The 24,926-nt window shown below is 36.9% G+C and overlaps 1 protein-coding gene across 12 annotated transcripts in view; it reads left to right on the top strand.

Moving 5' to 3' along the window:
• The window catches only part of LOC106876760 (uncharacterized), a 72,544-nt gene that overhangs the window by 34,924 nt on the left and 12,694 nt on the right, over positions 1-24,926 (top strand). For 6 of the 12 annotated variants that reach the window (XM_089350495.1, XM_014925452.3, XM_052966942.2 and 3 more), the window contains one exon: positions 15,400-16,479. In XM_089350495.1, the coding sequence (XP_089206621.1) occupies positions 15,499-16,479 (981 nt within the window). In that variant the 5' untranslated portion in view covers positions 15,400-15,498. The other 6 variants (XM_014925487.3, XM_014925458.3, XR_016241414.1 and 3 more) reach the window with 5 other exon arrangements.

The following is a 24,926-nucleotide window of genomic DNA, read 5'->3' as shown; positions in this document are numbered from 1 at the left end:
ACATTCTGTCTGCATGCTCAGATGGTTTGGATGGGTCCATAGCATCAGACAAGCTGGTGAACCACATTCAGCTTCAATGTCTGTTTTGGTCACATTTCATTGACCAAATGAACTTCCTAATTCCAACCACTTTCTAGGGTGTGCTGGGTGCTTTTTTTTTGTCATGACATCAGCACCAGTGAGATTGCTTTACAACAAAAAAGAAGAGCCTAAAGGGCTCTCTACAATAGAAAGAGCATAAGTGAGAGACGGAGAGAGGGTGATGATTTTTAAGCAAGGTAATGTGAGAGAGTAGGATATGATGAGAAGAACATATTGATGGTTGTGAGAGGGTGACTGTAGAGAAAGTAACAGAGCAGACACTATCCAACTTCTATACCAGCATGGAAGATGGTCATTAAACGATGATGAAGAGGAGGAGGAGAAGGATGATATGCACAGACATTTGTTCACTTTTTCATACCTGCATGGAATCGGTTGGGGCAGATTTTCTGCAGCTGTATGTCCTTCCTATCCCAAACACTCACTTGTTTTCAAGCAAGACAATATTTTCTCATGGCTGAACATATCCTCACAGAAAATTAGATTTTACACCATTTGTATACTGGAGGCACACACAATCTCTTAATCAACCAAAACTAAATGCTTTTGATTTCCGTGCCATTTCATTCTATTTCATATTAATTCATTTCACCCAATAATGCTCAGTATTCCCCTAAATAGAACTACCAGAGAATTATGCAATTAAATTAGATATACAAATTAACTTTATGTATTAATGGGTTTATTATAAATGTTACCAGTTTACTTAATGAACATCCCAAAAGTCTTATACCTATCTAAAATATCAGTAATGTTGTTTTGCAGATTCATTAATTCACAGTATAGTTTTGTTATATTTAGATTTGTTTTCAATTAATTTTGCAAAGTTCACACTCAACTGATAAAGATGAGTGATTAAGGAAATTAAACCATATACAAGGTGAACAATGTTGTTGTTGCTGTTTAAATGGAGCAAGTTTCTACCAAGTTTCTATTTGGTTTCAACTCCTAGTTGTAGTTATTTACACTAAGTTTATATTGCTAACAGCCTTAGATTACATCTTCTGTTGTTAATATTGATAACACAAATTATATTGCTAACATTCTTAGTTTATACTGAATTATTGCTAATATTACAAACACCCTTACCTTATAATGTCATATTGCTAATGTTAGCTTATGTTGAAGTGTTGCTGATTTTACTCTTTTACTCTTTTACTCTTTTACTTGTTTCAGTCATTTGACTGCGGCCATGCTGAAGCACCGCCTCTAGTCGAGCAAATTGACCCCATGACTTATTCTTTGTAAGCCTAGTACTTATTCTATCAGTCTCTTTTTGCCGAACCGCCAAGTTACGGGTACGTAAACACACCAGCATCGGTTGTCAAGTGATGTTGTGGGAACAAACACAGACACACACACACACACACATATATATATACATATACATATATACGACAGGCTTCTTTCAGTTTCCATCTGCCAAATCCACTCACAAAGCTTTGGTCGGCCCGAGGCTATAGAAGACACTTGCTCAAGGTGCCACGCAGTGGGACTGAACCCGGAACTATGTGGTTGGTAAGCAAGCTACTTACCACACAGCCACTCCTGCGCCTATGTTGTTAGTTTATATTACTTTTATTTTTTAGTTTTATGGCTTAATCAGAGGAAGAAGAGTAATCTCCATGACCTTTGGTAGAAGTTTCTGAGACTGGTCAGAAAAAGATAGAAGAAAGGTTGTTGCAGTAAAGAGTAGCAAAGACTTGGTTTAATTGCTTGCCAAAGAGTGGACTCATGTTTAATTGTTCTGACACCAACCCACCTGAGATCATTTTTGTTTCTCTGATATGAACTTACAGTTTTAAATTGATTTAAATTAAAATCTTCCCACAAAATTTTTTGTTAATTATGTTCTAAACATTAGCTTAATAATACTCTTTTACTTGTTTCAGTCATTTGACTGCGGCCATGCAGGAGCACCGCCTTTAGTCGAGCAAATCGACCCCAGGACTTATTCTTTGTAAGCCTAGTACTTATTCTATCGGTCTCTTTTGCCGAACCACTAAGTTACGGGGATGTAAACACACCAGCATTGGTTGTCAAGCGATGTTGGGGGGACAAACACAGACACACAAACACAGACACACATACATATATATATATATATATATATATATATATATATATATATATATATATATTATATATATATATATATACACACACATATATACGACGGGCTTCTTTCAGTTTCTGTCTACCAAATCCACTCACAAGGCTTTGGTCAGCCCGAGGCTATAGTAGAAGACACTTGCCCAAGGTGCCACGCAGTGGGACTGAACCCAGAACCATGTGGTTGGCAAGTAAGCTACTTACCACACAGCCACTCCTATGCCTATGAAAATGATGAAATTATTTTGCTAAATTCTTCATTATTTTACAAAATTAATTGCAACAAAAGCAGTGTATTTCAACAGAAATATTGTAATGAAAGGGTTAACTTATATTCTTAATCTCTACAAAGTAAAAAAAAAAGCCAGAAATTAATAAGATCCTATTTTCCTTCCCCTTTAGGTACCTTTGTATAATAAATTGATATTGTAGTAATGTGGTCAATAAGTAATCAAAAACAACCTAGTGGCTTTCAGTTCTTGTTTTGAACTTTGCTCCCAACAGACTAACTAGTGTTTTATATTATCAAAACACAAGAGGCTGAAGATTAAGTTGACCTCAGTGAAACATAATCTCAGTGAAACATAATATCTAATTTGTATTTAGTATTGTATTTACTGGATTTTCCTTTATCTGATCTGAGTTATTTAATGACAATTTCATAACTATAAGTATGAGAATCACAAATATATAGTGTGATAGAGTGTAAGACTACCTACCAGTTGAAGAATTAGTGGTCTACATGCTGTCGTTAGTGCTGCACAATGCCTTTAACCAAGTCTTTTGCATCTTGCAGCAAGGTCTGCCTACTTGTAAATCAATGCTATGATGTAGATAAGCAGCCAGAGCAGTGGAAAATTAACTATTGTTTTGATAGCTTGCAGCACTGAGTTCAATCTTATGTAGAAGTATCAGCAGACCCATTGCAATGTATTCTTCCCACAGATGATTCATCCATAAAGTTATCAGTTACTGTCTATAACCCAATGATGGATTCTTTGACATTAAGAATGGACATGTAATTAATTCCAACAGAACCAATGATTTTATTCAAGGTACCAGGAATATGATACAAGAATACCAATTTGCAAGATACAAGGTATATTACCCAATTAAATATTAAATCCTTTAATTTATTTGCTAATTATATTTTTCCCCTATTTTTCCATCTACTGCCATATTGCTAAAACATGCCAAATAAACTTATTCCTGTTTATAAGACATCTCTTTTCCTGAGTTGAATGCCAGCAAAGCAAATATTTTGTTTATGAGAAGATTCGAGCAAATTAATGATGCATTGGTCTTTCTCCTCCAATATTGCTTACAACAACAACATATGGTGACCCAATGAAGGAATCTCTACATGGTCTCAGTCTTATTTGTGTCTATGATGTATAATAGCAATATATGTCACTCTGGTCGAAGTTTTTCTTGCTTGAGAAAAAACCAAATCAAATCTTCTTCTGCTGGATTTTTAAGTTTGTTTAAAAGCCTTTTAGATCTGGTGTAGTGATTTTCTTTTGCTTTTTCTGACAAATTGACCTTTCCTCATCACATAAGACTTATATCTGATGTCTTCGTGGACAGCATTCCTGACTGTTCCTTCTGACACATGGAGATCTTTGCTATTGACCTCATGGACTCTCTGGGATTGTAATCAATCATGGACTTTCTGGGATTGTAATCAATGGTCTGTTGAACTTACTGGATAAATTCAAGTGTTCTGATGATTTCAGAGTATGCAGAATGCTTTTTATGCTTTGATACTGGTGATACATTTCCATCTTCAGTCTCTAGCTCCTTACAACCTTTGTAGATGAAAGATCTGGCAACTTTTAAAATTCAAGATATTTCTAAATTGCTATGATCAGCCTTTATAACCACAGTAACAGCATGTCTCTTCATTTTTTGAGTAAGCTGAGGGTCTGTCCTTATTATCTTCTGAAACAAAAGTTATACAGAATTAGCAAAAACTGCAGCAATGACCTAAAAGAGGTATGTCCTCAAATACCTTATGCACTCTGTATATATATTTCGAGCATTGGGCCTCACAGAGGCAAGGTGGTTGAGTTCCTTTCAAGCATTGGGCCTCATGGAGGCAAAGTGGCTGAGTTTCTTTCAAGCATTAGGCCTTAAAGGGTTTTTAGTTGAACAAATCAACACCATGATTTATTCTTTGTAAGCCTAGTACTTATTCTATCAGGCTCTTTTGCCGAACTGCTAAGTTACAGGAACATAAACACACCAACATCAGTTGTCAAGTGATGGTGGGGGGCAAACACAGACACACCCATAACTACATACACACACAGAGATATATAAATCCACTGAATGTATATAAATAAACCTTCAAACAGAGGCACGCCCAACAGTGTGGCACACCCAACAGTGTGGCACACCCAAGTACCTTAATCTTATCTACCAAATACTTTAGTTCACTGAAGAGATGGAAGTAAAGTGGGGTACTATGACCTCTTGGCTGAAACAGCTGTAAGAAACTATTCTACTTTCTTTCTATGTTCTACATTATATATTTTAATAATTACTGGTATTTTTATAAATGTAAAGCATAATATGTTATACATGTATGTATATTGTTATAATTGTTTTTTTTTTAAATAAATAAATAGACATAATATAATATCTAAAAGTTGATGAATACCACCTCTTGATCCCCTCCATTTTCTTATTGCCGTATAAATTAAGGGTAAAACAACTTTTTACCCTCACCCATTTATTACATCCAGTAGTGTATCTGTCATGCAATGAAAAAAACACTTGTGTATTAATAATTGGGTATTCTACCAGCAGTACATTGGATAGATATTATCCCTTAGTTGGTTGGATTCACAACCTCTCACTCGCTTGGAATTATATATATATATATATATATATATATACAAGAATAAGGGCAGAGAATCGTCAATTAATAATAGAATTAATAATTAACAATTCTGCCAAGTAGTTCAGTATGAAAAAAACCTTTATCGGTAAAACTATTTATCATTATAAATATACAGGGATTAGCAATTGAGTTGCTTCTCCAACATACTGAAAATTTAGAAATAGCAGTCAAAGAACTACTGATTCCAAACTACAAATTTTTCTCTAAAATGGATGGCGATATTTATGGCACACATAGAACAAAAAACCGGAGGGAAAAGCGTAAACAAACCAAGCCTTTAAAAGGCTTGGTTTGTTTACGCTTTTCCCTCCGGTTTTTTGTTCTATGTGTGCCATAAATATCGCCATCCATTTTAGAGAAAAATTTGTAGTTTGGAATCAGTAGTTCTTTGACTGCTATTTCTAAATTTTCAGTATGTTGGAGAAGCAACTCAATTGCTAATCCTTGTATATTTATAATGATATATATATATATATATATATATATATATATATATATATATATATAAATAATCATAAATATATAGGGATTGACAGTAACCTGCTTCTCCAACATACTGAGAATTCAGAAATAGCAGCCAAAGAACTACTGATTCCAAAACTACAAATTTTACTCTAAATTGATAGCGATATTTTTGATACACACAGAACAAAAAACAGTAGAGAAGAGTAAAAAAACCACTTGCCTTTAGTTAATTTAGTACGATCGTTTCACAGTTAAGAGCAAAGAATACTCCATTCTGATCTTCAGCTAAATATTCTAATAAATTTGCTAATGTCTAAATAACTCACGTTAATTTTGACCATGCGACATCAAGACTACGTGAAGCAGACGTTAAGAAATTTATCGGCCAGTGAGTTCAAAATCCCTCACCCTAATGAATTCAATTCAGTGTGTATCATAAATAGTCCCGCATAGAAAAGAGACCCGTACGAACTTCTTGCGGTTTAACTATTCACCTTAGAGGTATTATTAAAATATAGATATGCAGGGCAGGGAATCATCATCATCATCATCATCATCATCATCATCGTTTAACGTCCGCTTTCCATGCTAGCATGGGTTGGACGATTTGACTGAGGACTGGTGAAACCGGATGGCAACACCAGGCTCCAGTCTAATTTGGCAGAGTTTCTACAGCTGGATGCCCTTCCTAACGCCAACCACTCAGAGAGTGTAGTGGGTGCTTTTACGTGTCACCCGCACGAAAACGGCCACGCTCGAAATGGTGTCTTTTATGTGCCACCCGCACAAGCCAGTCCAGGGGCACTGGCAACGATCTCGCTCGAAAATCCTACGGGAGCCAGTCAGGCGGTACTGGCAACGGCCATGCTCAAAATGGTGCATCTCATGTGCCACCCGCACAAGAACCAGTCCAGGGGCACTGGCAACGATCTTACTTGGCTTGCCGGGTCTTCTCACGCACAGCACATTTCCAAAGATCTCGGTCAGTAGTCATCGCCTCGGTGAGGCCCAATGTACGAAGGTCTTGCCTCACCACCTCAGCCCAGGTCTTCCTGGGCCTACCTCTTCCACGGGTTCCCTCAACTGTTAGGGTGTGGCACTTTTTCACGCAGCTATCCTCATCCATTCTCACCACATGTCCATACTAGCGCAATCGTCTCTCTTGCACACCACAACTGATGCTTCTAATGTTCAGCTTTTCTCTCAAGATACTTACACTCTGACGGGTATTCACATTGACATTACACATCCAACGGAGCATACTGGCTTCATTCCTTGCGAGATTAGTAATAAAATTAATAATTAACAATTTTGCCGGGTAGCTCAGTATGAAAAAACCTTTTCGGTAAAATCATTTATAATCATAAATATATAGGGATTGACAGTAACCTGCTTCTCCAACATACTGAGAATTCAGAAATAGCAGCCAAAGAACTACTGATTCCAAAACTACAAATTTTACTCTAAATTGATAGCGATATTTTACCGAAAAGGTTTTTTCACACTGAGCTACCCGGCAAAATTGTTAATTATTAATTTTATTACTAATTGACGATTCCCTGCCCTGCATATCTATACATATATAAATATATAGTATTAGGGAAAAGAACCAAGGTTTATGAACTCATCTGTGAAACTTAATTTAATTTTAACTTTTAATAAATTGATTTTAATTGAGTTTTTACCTGTATTTTTGGATTTTATCCCTAATATTACATATATATATATATATATATATATATATATATATATATATATATATATACATACATACAACAGGCTTCTTTCAGTTTCTATTTCCCAAATCCACTCGCAAGGCTTTGGTCAGCCCAAGGCTATAGTAAGGCACGTTTGCCCACACTGCCATGCAGTGGGACTGAACCTGGAACCATGTGGTTGGGAAGCAAGCTTCTTACCACACAGCCACACTACTTTTGATAGTATCTCTGACACAATAGTGTTGAAGCAGTTAATGATTGTTTCATGACATCCCTATATGTACAACACCATATCCAAATTTGTAGTATAAAAGTTGAATTCCTTTTAAAATGAGAATAGCTTGACTTCCTCTTTGGGATCAGATATGTTTTTAAAAATCACTCTGAAAGAGAATCAATAAAATATATATCTATTGTCAGGAATGTAACAGAAATAAATTCAATAACTCATTTGAGTTTTGTAACAATGCATTTAGTATTTCACATATTATGCATAAAATATCATATAGTACATATCATTCTACGGAAGTTGTGTTATTCACCTCATTCTATGAAGGTCACACTTCATGTCATAAAGAAGTATCTGCTATATAGCACATGCTTTAAAGTACATTCTATACAGTATTTACCATGCAGTACATGTATGTAAAAAGCATGTTATCAGATAAGTTGACTGCTTAATGTTTGGTTAGTAAACAACCAACCAAGAAATTTATTTTGCAGTCTTTTGTTAGTATTATGTTATGTCTGACTAATAAATACTCTTAATTCTCAAATGGCACAGTTCACTTTGCTAAAAATAGGTAATACAGGATAAGGTTGAGTCATTGATTTTGGCAATGGTAACATTACCAAAGCTGATAATCCTTCCTTTAGATTACAGTTCTAAGTTACATCCTGTAAGTCTAGAGAAGCTTTTCAGATACTCAGCCACCAATCAGGAATCCCCCATTATTTTTGCCTACCTTGCCATTGCATTAGGACATGTATTCTGATTACAGGTGGTGTTTGCTATCAGCCTGTTCCATTTAAAATCATCATGTAAACATTACTTACACATATAGGCGCAGGAGTGGCTGTATGGTAAGTAGCTTGCTTACCAACCACATGGTTCCGGGTTCAGTCCCACTGTGTGGCACCTTGGGCAAGTGTCTTCTACTATAGCCTCGGGCCGACCAAAACCTTGTGAGTGGATTTGGTGAACAGAAATTGAAAGAAGCCCGTCATATATATATATATATATATATATATATATATGTATGTATGTGTGTGTATGTGTTTGTGCGTCTGTGTTTGTCCCCCCAGCATCGCTTGACAACCGATGCTGGTGTGTTTACGTCCCCATAACTTAGCGGTTCGGCAAAAGAGATCGATAGAATAAGTACTAGGCTTCCAAAGAATAAGTCCTGGAGTCGATTTGCTTGACTAAAGGTGGTGCTCCAGCATGGCCGCAGTCAAATGACTGAAACAAGTAAAAGAGTAAAGAGTATATCCTTTGAAATAGTGATGCTGTTTTGTATACATATATGAAGGTGCATATCCTAGTGATAAGGGTGTTGCCCTAGTGATTACTAGATTATGTATTCGATTCCTGAACCAAGTGGTGCACTCTGTTCTTGAGTAAAACACTTCATTTTACATTGCTCCAGTCCACTCAGTTGTAAATGGATAACCCAGTGAAGGAACTATCTTCTGATCAGTGGGTATGTTGGCTTGCTCACCTAACCAGCAGAGTGGCAGCATTTGAAAGCTAGGACAATGTGAAGTGCATTGTGACCAGTGATTGATGTATAACAACATCAGATAGTCTGGTTGATACCATGTTACTGTGATTATATTCTTTTATTTGTTTCAGTCATTTGACTGTGGCCATGCTGGAGTACCATCTTTAGTCGAACAAATTGAACCCAGGACTTATTCTTTGTAATCTTAGTACTTATTCCATCAGTCTCTTTTGCCAAACCGTTAAGTTACAGGGACGTAAACACACCAACATCAGTGTCAAACGATGGGTGGGGGAAACACAGACACACAACTGCATACATATATATACATATATATATATATATATATATATATATATATATATATATATATATATATATATATATATATATATACAATGGGCTTCTTTCAGTTTCCATCTACCAAATCCACTCTTTTTACTTGTTTTAGTCATTTGACTGGAGCCTTCAAGAATTTTTATCCAAATGAATCAACACAAGTATTTATTTTTCTTTTAAAACTTGGTACTTTTTATATTGGTTTCTTTTGCTGAACCGCTAAGTTACATGAATATAAACACACCAAGACTGATTGTCAAGCAGTGGTGTGGGGGCAAACACACACACATGCACACACACATATATGCGCACGCGCACATGTGTGTGTGAATGAAGGCATGTGGCCTAGTGGTTAGGCTGTTGCACTCATGATCGCTAGATTGTGGATTCAATTCCCTGATGGGGCGATGCATTGTGTTCTTGAGCAAAACACTTCATTTCACATTGCTCCAACCTCCCTTCTATCAGTGGGGACTGTTGGCCTGCTCACCTAACCAGTGAGATGCCACTTTGTGACCAGCAATGTGTAACAACATCTGATAGCTTGGTCAGTCACATGATATATATTTATATATCATCATCGTCATTTAATGTCCACTTTCCATGCTGGCACAGGTTGGACGGTTTGATTGAGGACTGACAAGCTGGGAGGCTGCACCAAGCTCCAATCTGATTTGGCAAGGTTACTACAGAGGGATGCCCCTCCTAATGCCAACCACTCTGAGAATGTAGAGGGTGTTTTTATATGCCACCAGCATGGGAACCAGTCAGGTGGTACTGGCATTGGCCACACTCAAATGGTGCTTTTTACATGCCACCAGCATATACACTATATATATATATATATTTATACATATAGTGTATTTACTTATTAAATTTTTCTATATGTAATTGTGGATTTTCATAGATGAATTCAATAATTGTGGGGTTTTTTCTCTAAATTATATATTTATATATTATATATTGTGAAATTTAATTTAATTTTAATTTTGATAAATTAAATTAAATTGAATTTTTCCCTGTAAATTTGGATTTTTATCTTTAATATTATTATCATAATTATATATATATATATATATATATATATATATATATATATATATATATATAACAAACTTCTTTCAGTTTCCATCTACCAAATCCACTCACAAGGCTTTAGTTATATGAGGCTATAGCAGAAGACACTTGGCCAAGGTGCCACATAGTGGGACTGAACCCAGAACTGTAGCTGAGAGACAAACATCTTACCACACAGCCATGCTTGTGCCTGTTTACGATACAAGAATTTAGTAAAATAACTTTGTCATTACTAAATTAGTATTTGGAATATAAATTAGCATAAAATTTTGCTGGAAGGTTTTAATTTAGATCGCTATAAAACAGGGAGTTTGTACCATAGAAAGAAGGGTGGTTTCTAGTGGGTTGTTTCAAAGGGGTTAAACGTAAAACTGCACAGATATTCACTATCACGTGGCAACAGTTATGATAATAGATAGCCCCATATCTACAAGCAACACCCCCCACCACCACCACCACCACTACCATCATGTAATCTTTCCCGTCATCACTACCAAAACTTTTACCTCCTTCACCACTATTATCAACTGGACCTTTACTCTCACTACCACCACCACCACAACCACTACTACCACCACTACCACCACCATTTAATTCTTCTTGTCATTTTTACCTCCACCTTCACCACCCCACATTCACTACCAGCACCAACACCACCACCTACCTTCACCAGCACCACCGCTAGCTTTGAGAGAAGACCATACTGGCATCACCACTGACACCACCACCACCACCACCACCACCACCACTACTACTATTACTACACACACACACACACACACACAACTACAAAACACACAACACACGCAGAACATAGTCGTGAAGATATATCTGTGTTGTTGCATGTCTACTGGCAAATGTTTGGGAAATGTCAGAAAGTATTCTTGTTAGCTAATACGTGGGGTGGTGGAGGGGGGGGGGGAGAGGTTTCAAAGAAGATATACAAAACTGTCTCTGTTTCAGACAGAACACCAGCCAGGGTGTTTCTTGTAACAGATTATCAGTTGTACTTTTATTAAATATGGCTGTTATATCGGGTGAGAGAGAGGCGGGAGGAAGAGAGGACTGGAAAATGCCTGCATGGCCTTTTAGAAGAGCTACTGAACAGAGAATCATCATCATCATCATCATCATCGTTTAACGTCCGCTTTCCATGCTAGCATGGGTTGGACGATTTGACTGAGGACTGGTGAAACCGGATGGCAACACCAGGCTCCAGTCTAGAAGAGAAAAAAATACTTAAAAACGATATTGTTTTTTTTTCTTCCTGTGATTTAAAATAATCATCTTATTTTTCATCCTCTCTCTCTCTCTTTCTTTCTTTCTTTCTTCCTCTGTGTTTTTCTTCTAGAAATTCTTTTATCCTTTCATTTGTTTCAGTCAATTGACTGCAGCTATGCTGAAGTTAATACTTATTCAAAGTCTGGTATTGCCAAACTGCTAAGGTGCAGTTTTATAGAAAAGCAACAGCTATTTTTCAAGCTGGTAGACAATGCAAATAAATAATCATACTGACATATACACAAATACATAATATATCTATATATAACTGACTCCTGTGCCGGTGGTATGTAAAAAGTACCATTTGAGCACGGTTGATGTTAATGCTGCCTTACTGGCTCCCATGCCGGTGGTACATAAGACGCACCATTCGAGTGTGGTCGTTGCCAGTGCCACCTGACTGGCTCCCATGCCAGTGGCATGCAAAAAGCACCCACTACACTCTCAAAGTGGTTGGCATTAGGAAGGGCATCCAGCTGTAGAAACCTTGCCAGATCAGATTGGGGTCTGGGGCAGCCTTCTGGCTTACCAGTCCTCCATCAAACTGTCCAACCCATGCCAGCATGGAAAGCGGACGTTAAAAGATGATGATGATGATGATGACGATGATGATGACGATGACGATGATGATGATGATGATGATGATGATGATGATATATAGTTTTTTTTATTATTATTATTATTCTCCCTTTGATTGATGTAATCCCCACCTGTGTTTTCTTTCTTTTTTTTTTGGTGTGTGTGCATGTGTGTCTATTGTATCTCATCTTTTGATATCGTCCTCCATGACTTGAGTCTTTGTGGCCAATAAAGGAAATCATCATTATAATCATTGAGTCTGGAGCTGAGAGTTTGTCTCATGACTCAAGTTATGAGCCAAACTCTCAGTTCCAACTTGTATAAAAAAAAAAAACATCTCTTTAACAACTTATACTGAGCACTCCTTTCTTATTCATCCTCAAATACCAACATATTTATTTGCTCATAAATGTGTTACATAATATAAATCACGTCAGATATTTTTCAAAATTAAGATAAACAAAGTTCTTTTTTAATTTAAAATATACTCTTCTTCATTTTCTACAATGCTCTTCCATCTATTTGGTAGACTTTCAAGGCCCTTCTTCCAAAATTCACTTGTCCTTGATGAAAAAAACTCCCCCAATACTGTTCTAACTTCATCGAAAGCATTCATATATTTTCTGTCCAAATGATTTTGAACACTGCAGAATAAATGATAATCAGATGAGGCAATGTCCAGACATGGTGAGTGGGGCTTCATTTCCCATTCAAACTGCTCCAGCCTTTGGAATGTCATCCTCACTGTATGTGGCTGAGCATTATCCTGGTGGAAGAACACTTTTCCTTGTGAAACCAAAGATGGTCGTTTTTCTTCCACTGCTGACTTGAATGACTGGTTGAATGGCCAAATCCAAGCTTCTCTGCTAGTTCCTCAACAGTTGCAATGGGATTTTGCTCCACCAGGGTTAGCAGGATGTCCTTGTCAAGCTCTACAGATCTTCCAGGATGAGGCTCATCTTCTAGGCTGTATTTTTCAGCTCAGAATTTCTGGAACCACCATTGACACTGGTTTGTGCTTATTGTCTGATCCCCATATACTTCATTAATATTCCTCACACTTTCCATTGCATTGTTGCCTTTATTGACCTCATAAAGCAAAATATGCCAAATATGCTCCTTTGTCACTTCTATTATAGCTTTGAAAAAACAATTGTTAAAATCGAACTGCACTCTTCAAAACTCCCACTAAGAATAAAACAAAGTAAAATTACTACCTGCTTTTGTAGCAAGTTGATGCAGGTAGATTATCCCCCCACCCACCGACTTTTAGCTCATGCAATTGAAAAAAACTGCATTATTTATGGGGGACTCAATACTTTGTCATACATGCATGCTGACTCTGCCCACCCAGCAGAGCATGTGGGTTTCATTTCTTTCAAGCTGTTTCATGTCGTCTGCATTCACAACCCATGTAGCATAGCTGTTTATACACAGGCATCATATAATCTACCTTTCATTCTGAAGGAGAAACCCTGAGACCCTTTATTACCAACAAAGGTAATAACTCTCTGAAGTTCACCAAGCTGATTCTTCTTCCAGCAACTACACTTTCAGTGCAATCTAATTGTCGACTTTCACTTTACTGACAGCATCCCTGTAAATGGCTTAGATGAATTTCACCAGCCTCTCATCTACTCCTAGCTTCCACATCAACCACCAGACGAGGGCTTTCTCCATGTCAACAAATCTTAGTCACACAGTGGGACTGAACCTGAAATTACAGGATTGCAAAACAAACTTCTTAAACATTACATCTATGCAGGAACTAATTCAAGATAAATTGAAAACAATGATCAAAGTCTGACCTTAAAATTGTTGCTCTAAAAATATTACATTGTAAATTTATTGCTCAAGGTGTCAAAAACTAGTTGTTTTTTAAACCTGATGAAATTAAGGAAAAAATGACAAAACGAACATTTTAATTTGCATAATAATTATACTATAGATATGAAGTTTGGAAAATGTATACTATAACTTTCAAACTAACCTTTGATCTGTTTGTTACTAAACAAAATTGAATTTATTTGTCATGATTACAAAGATAATAAAAAAAGGTTTATTACTAACAAAGGAATTGTTTTGTTTCACTGTCATTAAAACCAATAACACCATCAATATATATGTGTGTGTGTGTGTGTGTGTGTGTGTGTGTGTGTGTGTGTGTGTGTATTCCTCATTTATATACCTTTTCATTCCTACATAACTACAATAATCTTAAGATAGATTGATTATTTAAATTCTACTACTATTTCTTTCATGTGTGTGTGTGTGTGTGTGTGTGTGTGTGTGTGTGTGTGTGTGTGCGTGTATGTATGTATGTATGTATGTGGTTGTGTGGTAAGTAGCTTGCTTACCAACTACATGGTTCTGGGTTCAGTCCCACTGTGTGGCACCTTGGGCAAGTGTCTTCCACTATAGCCTCTCGGGCTTACCAAAGCCTGGTGAGTGGATTTGGTAGACGGAAACTGAAAGAAGCCCATCGTATATATATATATATATATATATATATATATATATATATATATATATATATATGTATATGTATGTATATGTATATGTTTGTTTGTCTGTGTGGTGCTCCAGCATAGCTGCTGTCAAATGACTGAAACAAGTAAAAGAATAAAAGAATATATAAATATATATACATACAGAGAGAGAGAGTTAGTTAAAGTGGTTGCTATCATCATCATCATCATCACCATAATCATTAAATAATTGAGAACTTTGACAAAGTGAAAAGTCTGTAAGTAGTGGGAGCAACAGGTAATTAATAAATCCCTTTTTAGCTCGCAGTACTGAATTCAAACTCTCTTAATGCTAGCTGATGATCTTATGAATATTTGTCTATAAAGTGTGTAACTGAATGATGGACTATTCTGGGGGGTTTTTTCGGCTTTTTTTTTTCGTTTTTTTTCTTTGTCAGTTGCTGGCTCTAGGAGAACGGACAGTGTCCATAGCTATCACAGGTCTTCCAAGCCTGATCAGAATGATGCCATTAATTTTCCACTTAAATTACACCATCATCAATAAATGTTTAATCTCACTGCTCCTGTTTTCTAAATAACTAATTTGAGCAATTTTATCTTCATTGCAGTTTACCATGGTTTTCGAAATAAATTCTTGTTGATTTGGAACTATTTTTTCTGGACATATACCAATATTGAACACAGGAAAGTTGACAAAAACAGCCAAAATGGAGTTTATTACAATGGATAATTTCCAGTACATGGAACAATATATTGGAGATGTACGTGAACATAAGAAATCTATAGACATAGGAGAATGTCCACTGTGTATTAGCTGTGCAACATTAAACACAGATGACGTAAAAGAAATTCTTGAAGATGAAAATATTGAAAACAACCAAAGTACTTTAGATGGCAAAACACCTTTGCATTTGGTCTGCATTCCAAAGGAGAATTCTAAGAGTTTTACAATCATCAAATTACTGCTTGAAAGAGGTTTCGATGTTAATGCAAAGGATGATAAAGACAGAACTCCTTTATATTTTGCATGCATGAACCTTAATGCTCAGCTCGTCAAAATCCTCATTGCAGCTGGGAGTCTAGTAAATGTTACCATTTCAAGTGGATTCACACCTTTAAAGCTAGTCTGCAAGGCTGCTGAAGACACACTAAACTTTAATATTGTTCCAGCTTTAAACATTGCCAATCTGCTCTTAAGAGCTGGTGCTCAGAGGGATGAAACTTGTTTGCCAGTTGCAATCCAATATGGACAGTACAGCCATGTAAAAGAACTTCTAGATTCTGGAATGAATGTTAACATGTTGGATGAGAGTGGACGTAGTCCTCTTGGAACTGCATGCTCTATGAAAACAGTCAGTGCTGATGTTGTGAAACTTTTACTTTCTTACGGAGCTAATGTAAACATAGGGGGTGCTTGGACAAAACAAAAACCACTCATATTTGCTTACGCTCACAATTCATTTAGCAAAATCAAAATTCTTCTGTCCTATGGAGCTTCCATCACTTCTGAAGAAATGACAGCTCTTGTGTCAATGAGTCTTTCAAAATCAATTCTTGAAAATCCAGAGATTGTTACTTTCCACAGCAAAGAGCTACTTTCATGTCGTATATTGCTAGCTGCTGGCTTCACACCAATTGTCCATGGCGTATTAGGAATTAGCCATGATTTAACGACAAAAATTAATCAGGTTTGTCTTGTTTTATTTCTTTTCTTCTTTTATTTATTTCAGTTTTTGGACTGCAGCCATACTGGAGCACTCCCTCCAGGGGTTTAGTCAATCACATCAACCTCACTATTTTGCTCTGGTATTTATTCTTAATGGTCTCTATCTATTGAATGGCAACATTGTATTGCAGCATTTCAAGGGCCTTGCACTTCTTAGCCCCTTTTTAGGCAAGATTCTGATTGAAAATGATTGAGATGTTCACCAGAACACAAACATTTTCATTCTTGTTCTTGATAATTATCTTTTACTTGTTTCAGTCATTTGACCACAGCCATGCTGGAGCACTGCTTTGAAGGGTTTTTAGTCGAACAAATTGATCCTAGGACTTAATTATTTTAAACCTAGTCCTTATTGTATTGGTCTCTTTTTGCTGAACTGCTAAATTGTGAAGACATAAATACACCAACACCAGTTGTCAGACAGTGAGTGGGGACAAACACAGACACAAAGACACACACACACATAGATATCATCATCATTATCATCATCATCATATCATCCAGGGTTTTAGATCTGGGTTTTGTCCACATTAATGGGGGAGGCTGGATCTGCCTCAATGTAATAGCAACTGAAGCAGGCAGGTACAGCCCACCCCAACCTTTGGGCTGGCTGGTGCCCATTCTCCTTTGCTTATCCTGAGGCATTTTTGGAGCTGGATTTTCTATGGGGAGCATGCCCTTGCTTACCCCCAACATCAGTTTCCAGACATGAGTGGTCACAAGATCAAAGCCTCTACCATGATTTTTAAGATATGTGGTGGAAAACTAGCTTAAGAAGGCAGGGACGCTACTCTCTGAGACCCCTTTTGGAGCGCCCCACTACCTATACATATGTGTGTGTGTGTGCATTTAAAAGGAGAAGAAAATGGATATTGGGAAGTTAATGATTGTTTATTGCTGTTAATAATTAACAATTATTAATTTCTCAATTTCCATTTTCTTCTTTTAAATGAATATAAACAATATGTTTTTATATATACCTATTATTTTAAGGAAATTCATTCCCCCAAAATATCAGGTATTGAACCAGTATTTTCTTCAATGAAACCACCCCTTCATGAGGTTAACACAACCTCTAATATATATATATATATATATATATATATATATATAAAACAAAATTCTTTCAGTTTCTCTCTATCAAATTTACTCACAAGGCTTTGGTCAGCTCAAGGCTATAGTAGAAGACACTTGCCCAAGGTGCCATGCAGTGGGACTGAACCCAGAAGCATGTGATTGGGAAGCAAGCTTCTAACCACACAGCCATGCCAACATTTGTATCAGGTTTTAATTTTATTTGATTTCTTAGTCATTCTTGAGAGCCTTGTCCCAAATGAATGTCACTTCATCATTGCCATATACCCTGTTTGGTGCATGTTTATGACACTTCTTGTCTGTTTTCATGTATAAGGGTTAACATATTATACAGTGGATATAACTAACCATTTGATCATGTCTGTAAATAGTCTGATTTTGAAAAGACTAGGCCAGCTAAAGACAATGTATTCAACTCTCTCATTATATTAGTTGCTTAGTTTATACTTGGAGGTAGAATCCTTTTTCACAATTATATTGCTGAGTTGTTTGATTTCCACTACCAATTAAAACAATAGGATGGTGGATACAAGCTTTGATTAGGTGTCATGTGTAGTAATTTAGCTAGTGAATGTAAGTGCTATCCTTGGGTCAGTTAAGATATACACACTCTGGTTGTCACGTGAGAAACTAACCTCATTACAAATAGTAGAGTAACAAATAATGGGAATATTGATATGAGTAATGGAATAAGAATGATATACCTTCATGGATTTCATAAGAGTCCTTGTTGCAGTGCCATTGTTTGTGTACCTCAATGATCCTGAGAGCTATGTTAGGCCCTATAAGGAGTGCAAGCTCCTTGTAGGGCCTCACATGCTGGACATGTCAAAGGAGAGAGATCAGACTATTATGGACCACCTCTTCCCAGAATGCATAGCATATGGTAGTACATGGTTTAGTTGGACTCACAACTGTAGGATTGGGATTTCAATTCCTGGACTGGATGATGTGTTGTGCTCTTGAGCAAAACATTTCATTCCACATTACTCCACTCCACTCAGCTGGTAAAGTGTGTAATAATTCTGTGAAGGACTGGTGTCCTATCCAGGGAGGAATATATATGCCAGAGAAACCAAGAAACTGGCCCTATATTCCTTACAGAGTAATGTGGACTAACCATTTTCCCAGAGTCAAGAAAAGGCCAAATTACAGATGCATCAATCACAATTCAAAAGCAATAAAACCTGAGAGGCAAAGGCTTTCCATGGGGAAATATTTGAAGAGTTGTGGCTGAAGCTAAGAGGAATACAGTGGCAATGCAGTAAGGCTGACTACCAGGAAAATGCAGGGATCTGACTGGAGAGAAGCAGAAAAGACAATCCAGGGCCAAAGGACTTGAGAGAGTAAATATCAATGATTAGGTGGGTGCTTTGAGATGCTATCAAAGCAAAGAAATCCAAAAATACTGATCCACAATTATCATTTACAGACCCATTATTATCATTGTCATTTTATGTCTGTCTTTACATATAGACTCACATACGTGTGGGTGTGTGGGAGTGTATATATATATATGTGTGTGTGTGTGTGTGTCTCTGTGTATGTGTACGTGTGTGTGTGCGAGTACATATCTGTATGTGTGTGTGTGTGTAACTCAAAGCTAAACAGAAACAAGACTAAACATGTTGCTTTCACTAACTAACATGCTATTCAATTAAAATAATATAAATAATTGCATTAATTAGCATTAGGGGTTTTAAGTACATTTTAGATTATGCTGACCCTAAACTGAACTCTATTTTCTTTATTTCTTACTACAACAAACTTCAAACCACCCAAAACACTGCTATTCAGACGCTGAACAAACAACATTTCTTTCTCACACCATATAATGAGAGATGGGGAGGCATTAGCCATAGGGTTGCTTTTCATGTTCTCAAAGACACAGATATAAAGATAATTGGGTAAAATTTCTAAAAATATTGTTTCATTTAAACTGTTATTGTTCAGCAAGTAGAGGGAAAAGAGGACCATGGAAGAGTTCCAAAAAGATGAAAATGTTTATTATCAGAAAAGATTAGATGTCCAAATGAGTTGGGATTGATTCTCAGTGAAGATAACATATTGGGTTGGTGCATAATTATTGCAGCTTTTTTTAAAAACGATAACTATATTTTTACAGAAACATCTTTAAATGATGGTCTGACCGTCTGCCAAGCAAATGGGAAGCAGTAATTGAAGTAGATGGTGAATATACTCCGGAATAATCATTTAAAGATGTTTTTGTGACATGTTGTTATTGTTTTTGTTGAATAAAATTTGTTGAAAAAAAAGCCACAATAATTATGCACCAACTCAATAAGAATTAACTTCACTCATGCCAGTACCATGTAAAGAACACCCATGTTGGCACCATGTAAAGAGTACCCATGCTGGTGCCGCATACAGAGCACCCATATCAGCACTTCATAAAAATTGCCTGTGCTGGCCCCATGTAAAAAAAAGCACCCAGTACATTCCGCAAAGTGGCTAACATTAGAAAAGGTATCCAACCATAGATACCATGCCAAAACGTGACTGGAACCTGATGCAGCCCTCCAGCTGGCCAGCCCCTTTCAAACCATCCAACCCATGCCAGCATGGAAAACAGATGTTGAATGATGATGCTGACAATGATGATGACGAGAAGCATGTTTCAATAGGAGACTAATGGTAAGGAGGTGATCATGAATCAGTGATTCTTTTATTGTTTATCATTTACTTGTTCTGGTAATTGGACTGTGACCATGCTGGGGCACTTCCTTTTATGTGTTTGTGAATATATATTTCTTTCTTTATTGCCCACAGGGGGCTAAACATAGAGGGGACAAACAAGGACAGACAAAGGGTTTCAGTCGATTACATCGACCCTAGTGCGTAACTGGTACTTATTTAATCGACCCCGAAAGGATGAAAGGCAAAGTCGACTTCTGTGGAATTTGAACTCAGGACGTAACGGCAGACGAAATAGGCATTTCGCCCGGCGTGCTAACGATTCTGCCAGTTCGCCGCCCTGTGTGTGTGAATATATATCTATAAACGTGCTGTTTCTCAACATTCAGTAAATTATGTGTAAAAGATGTAAGGGAGGCAACTCATATTGGCTTTAAATTTTCCAGCCCAATAACATGTAATCGTTACAGCTAATATAAAATTAACCCTTCTCCCTTCCTGTCCCTTTCTCTCCTCACCGTCGCTTTGATCCTTTATTTTTTGTTTTAATTATTGTAATCCCTGCTTAAATCTTAATACAGGCTACTACTATAACAAATACTAAATTTCTCTCAGCTGTTTTTCTCTCACATGCTCCCCCCTCTCTCTCTCACTCCCTTCCTCATCACTCTTCTTTCCCCACCTCACCCCATTCTCTCTCCTGTTTTCAGTCTCATACGTTCATTCTTTCACAAACCCCAATCCCCTTCTCTCCTTCACACATTTTCCTCTTACCTTTCTCATTCTTTCTTTCTCCATTACACCACATTTCAATCCTCTCTCTCTCTCTCTCTCTCAAAACAAAGATTAAATACTCCCTTTTGATGCCAGCCTTCCTAAGACTGCCCCTGGTTCTTCTGGTACAAACTTCTTGCTTTAAAATGGTCTGAATTATTATTTCCTCCTGAAATTCCTTGTTTATTTATGTTCCAAATGTCTGCTTTATAATGACTGAGTTATTTTTCTATACACTTCATTATTTTTGAAACCATTTATAACAAAGAGGTGTATTTCAAGAAAATTATGGTAACAAAAGGGTCAAAATATCTGTAGCATCAATTTAAGACACAATCTTTGAGTAGGAATGATAAATTTCTTTGAAATATCTTTTGAAATATGCTACAAATTTATCAACAGTCCTGTTTGAGTAGAGCTTTGACTAAAGCATTCTAACTACGACCACCTTGTCTTTTCACCAGATAATATATATGTGTGTGTGTGTGTGTGTGTGTGTGTGTGTGAAGTGAATCTAACGGTTTTGAAGTGAATCTAATGGTTTTTGTGTGTTATTTTAAATGGCTTATAAACACCTTCCATGCTGCAATGGCTTCTTGGAGCTAATTCACGGCAGCTTTCGTCCTAATTTTGGGACTGCCATGTTGGCTTGGCGATAACTATTAATTTCCAGTACCGCTGCCGTAGTCTCCTTTAGACAGACTTACAAATATTAATAACTATATATATATAGTTTCACGGTGGTGCACCAGCATGACCGCAGCCACTTGGCTGAAACACATAAATAAATAAATATATATATATATATATATATATATACACATATTACATGCGTATAAGAAGGGATGACCACTAGGTAGACATCCAATATGCTAGAAAGAGGTCATCAACGACTCAAACACAAAGAACATGACTTTTCTTTGTGGTTGGGTCGTTGATGACCTCTTTCTAGCATATTGGATGTCTACCTAGTTGTCATCCCTTCTAATACAATTTTTCTGAATTATCAGATTTCTTTTAATGCTAGACCACTAATTTTAAATTGAAATTAATATTCAATTTATCAACAGAATAGCAAAAAACATGAGCATTTTATACCACTGTAATTCACTAATGATATAAAGCCAATATGAGAGTTTCTTTTATGCTAATTAATGCAGTACAGTTTTGTTCTAACAGAGCATCCACGTTCAAATGAACATAAGTATTACCTCACAGTAAATAATCTTTTCTTTTCTACTCTAGGCACAAGGCCCAAAAATTTGTGGGGAGGGGTCCAGTCAATTAGATCGACCCCAGCAGGCAACTGGTACTTAATTTATCGATCCTGAAAGGATGAAAGGCAAAGTCGACCTCAGCAAAATTTGAACTCAGAACATAAAGACAGACTAAATACCACTAAGCATTTCACCAGCCAGCTTACTGCCTTACCTCACAGTAAACATTACCTCACAATCTGCAAGCCCAAAATACCAAACATGTTAGCAGTGACTTTTAGGTGGGTGTGATTGATATGTTTAGAAATTAGATGATGTTTATACAATCCACTGGAAAAACAGTTAGTTTATGGGTGTTGAGTAAACTTAATGCTTAGAACAGAAAATGAAATCTCAATTAGAAAATATGTGGCTATCTAGTTTTCATTTTAAGCCATCATCACCAAGGTTACACTGGAGCATTGCCTTGAGAAAGAGATAATACTTTATCAGCTCACACACACACTATATATATATATATATATATATATATATATATATATATATATATGTATGTATGTATGTATATTATTCTTAAACAAGAATATTGTTGACAGTGACTTCAAAGTTTTGCCCAGTTAAGCCAATGTCAGCTTAACTGGCCAAAACTTCAAAGTTACTGTCAAAAATATTCAGATTCCAAGCAGTGACCTGAATGATAATAATAATAATAATAATAATAATAATAATAATAATAATAATATGATAATAACATCGAAAAATACCTTAGGAATGAGAACCCATGTTCGAAATTTCCCCAAGGCTGGAGGTTATATCACCCGAAACGTTGTGTTAACAACAAACAAGACGAGGACAACCATCCGTCAAATGTAAATAATGTAGACAATGAACAATATTCTTGTTCAAGAATAATAAATTTGTACTTTACTAAAGTATAGAACAACCCCATCAGATTACTGTCAAATTGTTTTTATTATAACTATGCATAAGGCAGCAAGCTGTCAGAATCGTGTTTATGCTGGTCAAAATGCTTAGCAGCATTTCATCCATCTTTACATTCTGAGTTCAAATTCCACCAAGGTCAACCTTGTATTTCATTTTTTTCAGGGTCAATAAAATAAGTACCAGCTAAGGTCTGAGGTTGATGTCATCAACTTACCCCATAGCCTTGAAATTGCTGGCCTTGTGCCAAAAAAATTTGAAATCATTAGAACTAAACATAAAAACAAACATTGATATATAGATATATATTTATTTTATTTCTGTGGGTGTGATCATGCTGGGGTGCCACCATTATTTTGTACCTCTTCCACAGGCCTCTTACGTAGATGATTTCTTATGCATGGTGGGATTTCATATCACCGCTCTCTCATGTGCCTTTTACACAATTGTTAGTTCATTTGGTGCATGACGGAGTTGGTAATGCTACCCTCATTTTGTACTTCATGCCAAGACATTGGTTCATTTAATATCATGGATAGGAGAATGCCTGGTTCCATTTTAAGACATCTACATCCACATTGTGTAATTTCCTTAATTCTTTTGACAAATCATTGAAGAGTTGTGGGCCTTTGAATTCCAAGCTATTGCAGTACCTGGACTGCATTTTAGATGAGCAGACGATATTTTTGATACTTCACAATGGCATTTGTATAATTCTAGATGCCAAAGTTAGTTGCTAGCCTTTCCAGAATTCATTGCTGGTGTTGCAGTCATTGTTAGAAATTGTTTTTACACATTCACTGTCAGGGTTAGTACAAAATGCCTCAGGTAATAAGTTCATCATCATCATCATCATCATCATCGTTTAATGTCCGCATTCCATGCTGGCATGGGTTGGATGGTTTGATTGAGGACTGGAAAACCAGAAGGCTGTACCACGCTCCGATCTGATCTGGAAACTTTTCTGCAGCTGGATGCCCTTCCTAATGCCAACCACTCTGAAAGTGTAGTGGGTGCTTTTTACGTGCCACGGGCACAGGAGTCAGTCAGGCGGTACTGGCAATGACCACACTTGAATGGTGCTTTTTATGTGCCACCAGTCAGGCAGAACTGGCAACAACCCACACTCGAATGGTGCCCTTTACATGCCACCGGCTTAGAAGCCAGTCAAGTGATACTGGTAACAGTCACACGCAAACGGTACTTTTTACATGCCACCAGCACCGGAGCCAGTCAAGCTGCACTGGCAATGGCCACACTAGAATGGTGCTTTTTACGTGCCACCAGCACAGGATCAGTCAGGCGGAACTGGCATTGGTGGTTAGTAATCTAGTACCTTACTGGCACTCCATCAATTACAACAAGGGTTCTAGCTGATCCAAGCAACAGAACAGCCCGCTCGTGAAATTGACATGCAAGTGGCTGGGCACTCCACAAACATGCATTAGCTTAAGATACCTCTCAGAAAGATTCAGCATGACACAGAATATAACAAGGCTGGCCCTTTTAATTGCAGATATTACTCTTGTTTGTCAGTTGAGTGGACTGGAGCAATGTGAAATAAAGTGTCTTGCTCAAGAACACAACATGCTGCCAGGGATTGAACTCATGCTCTTATATTTGTGAGCTGAATACCCTAACCACTAAGCCATGCACCGACACTTAATTGTACAGCTATAAATAGTAGTGAATTTGTTCACTGAACATTCCAATAAAGACTATATGA

This window comes from Octopus bimaculoides, chromosome 4, assembly GCF_046866305.1.
Source record: "Octopus bimaculoides isolate indiv1 chromosome 4, ASM4686630v1, whole genome shotgun sequence".
In the NCBI taxonomy this organism is placed as follows: domain Eukaryota; kingdom Metazoa; phylum Mollusca; class Cephalopoda; order Octopoda; family Octopodidae; genus Octopus; species Octopus bimaculoides.
The sequence above is the reverse complement of the archived record's forward strand: the minus strand, read 5'-3'. Positions and strand labels throughout refer to the sequence as shown.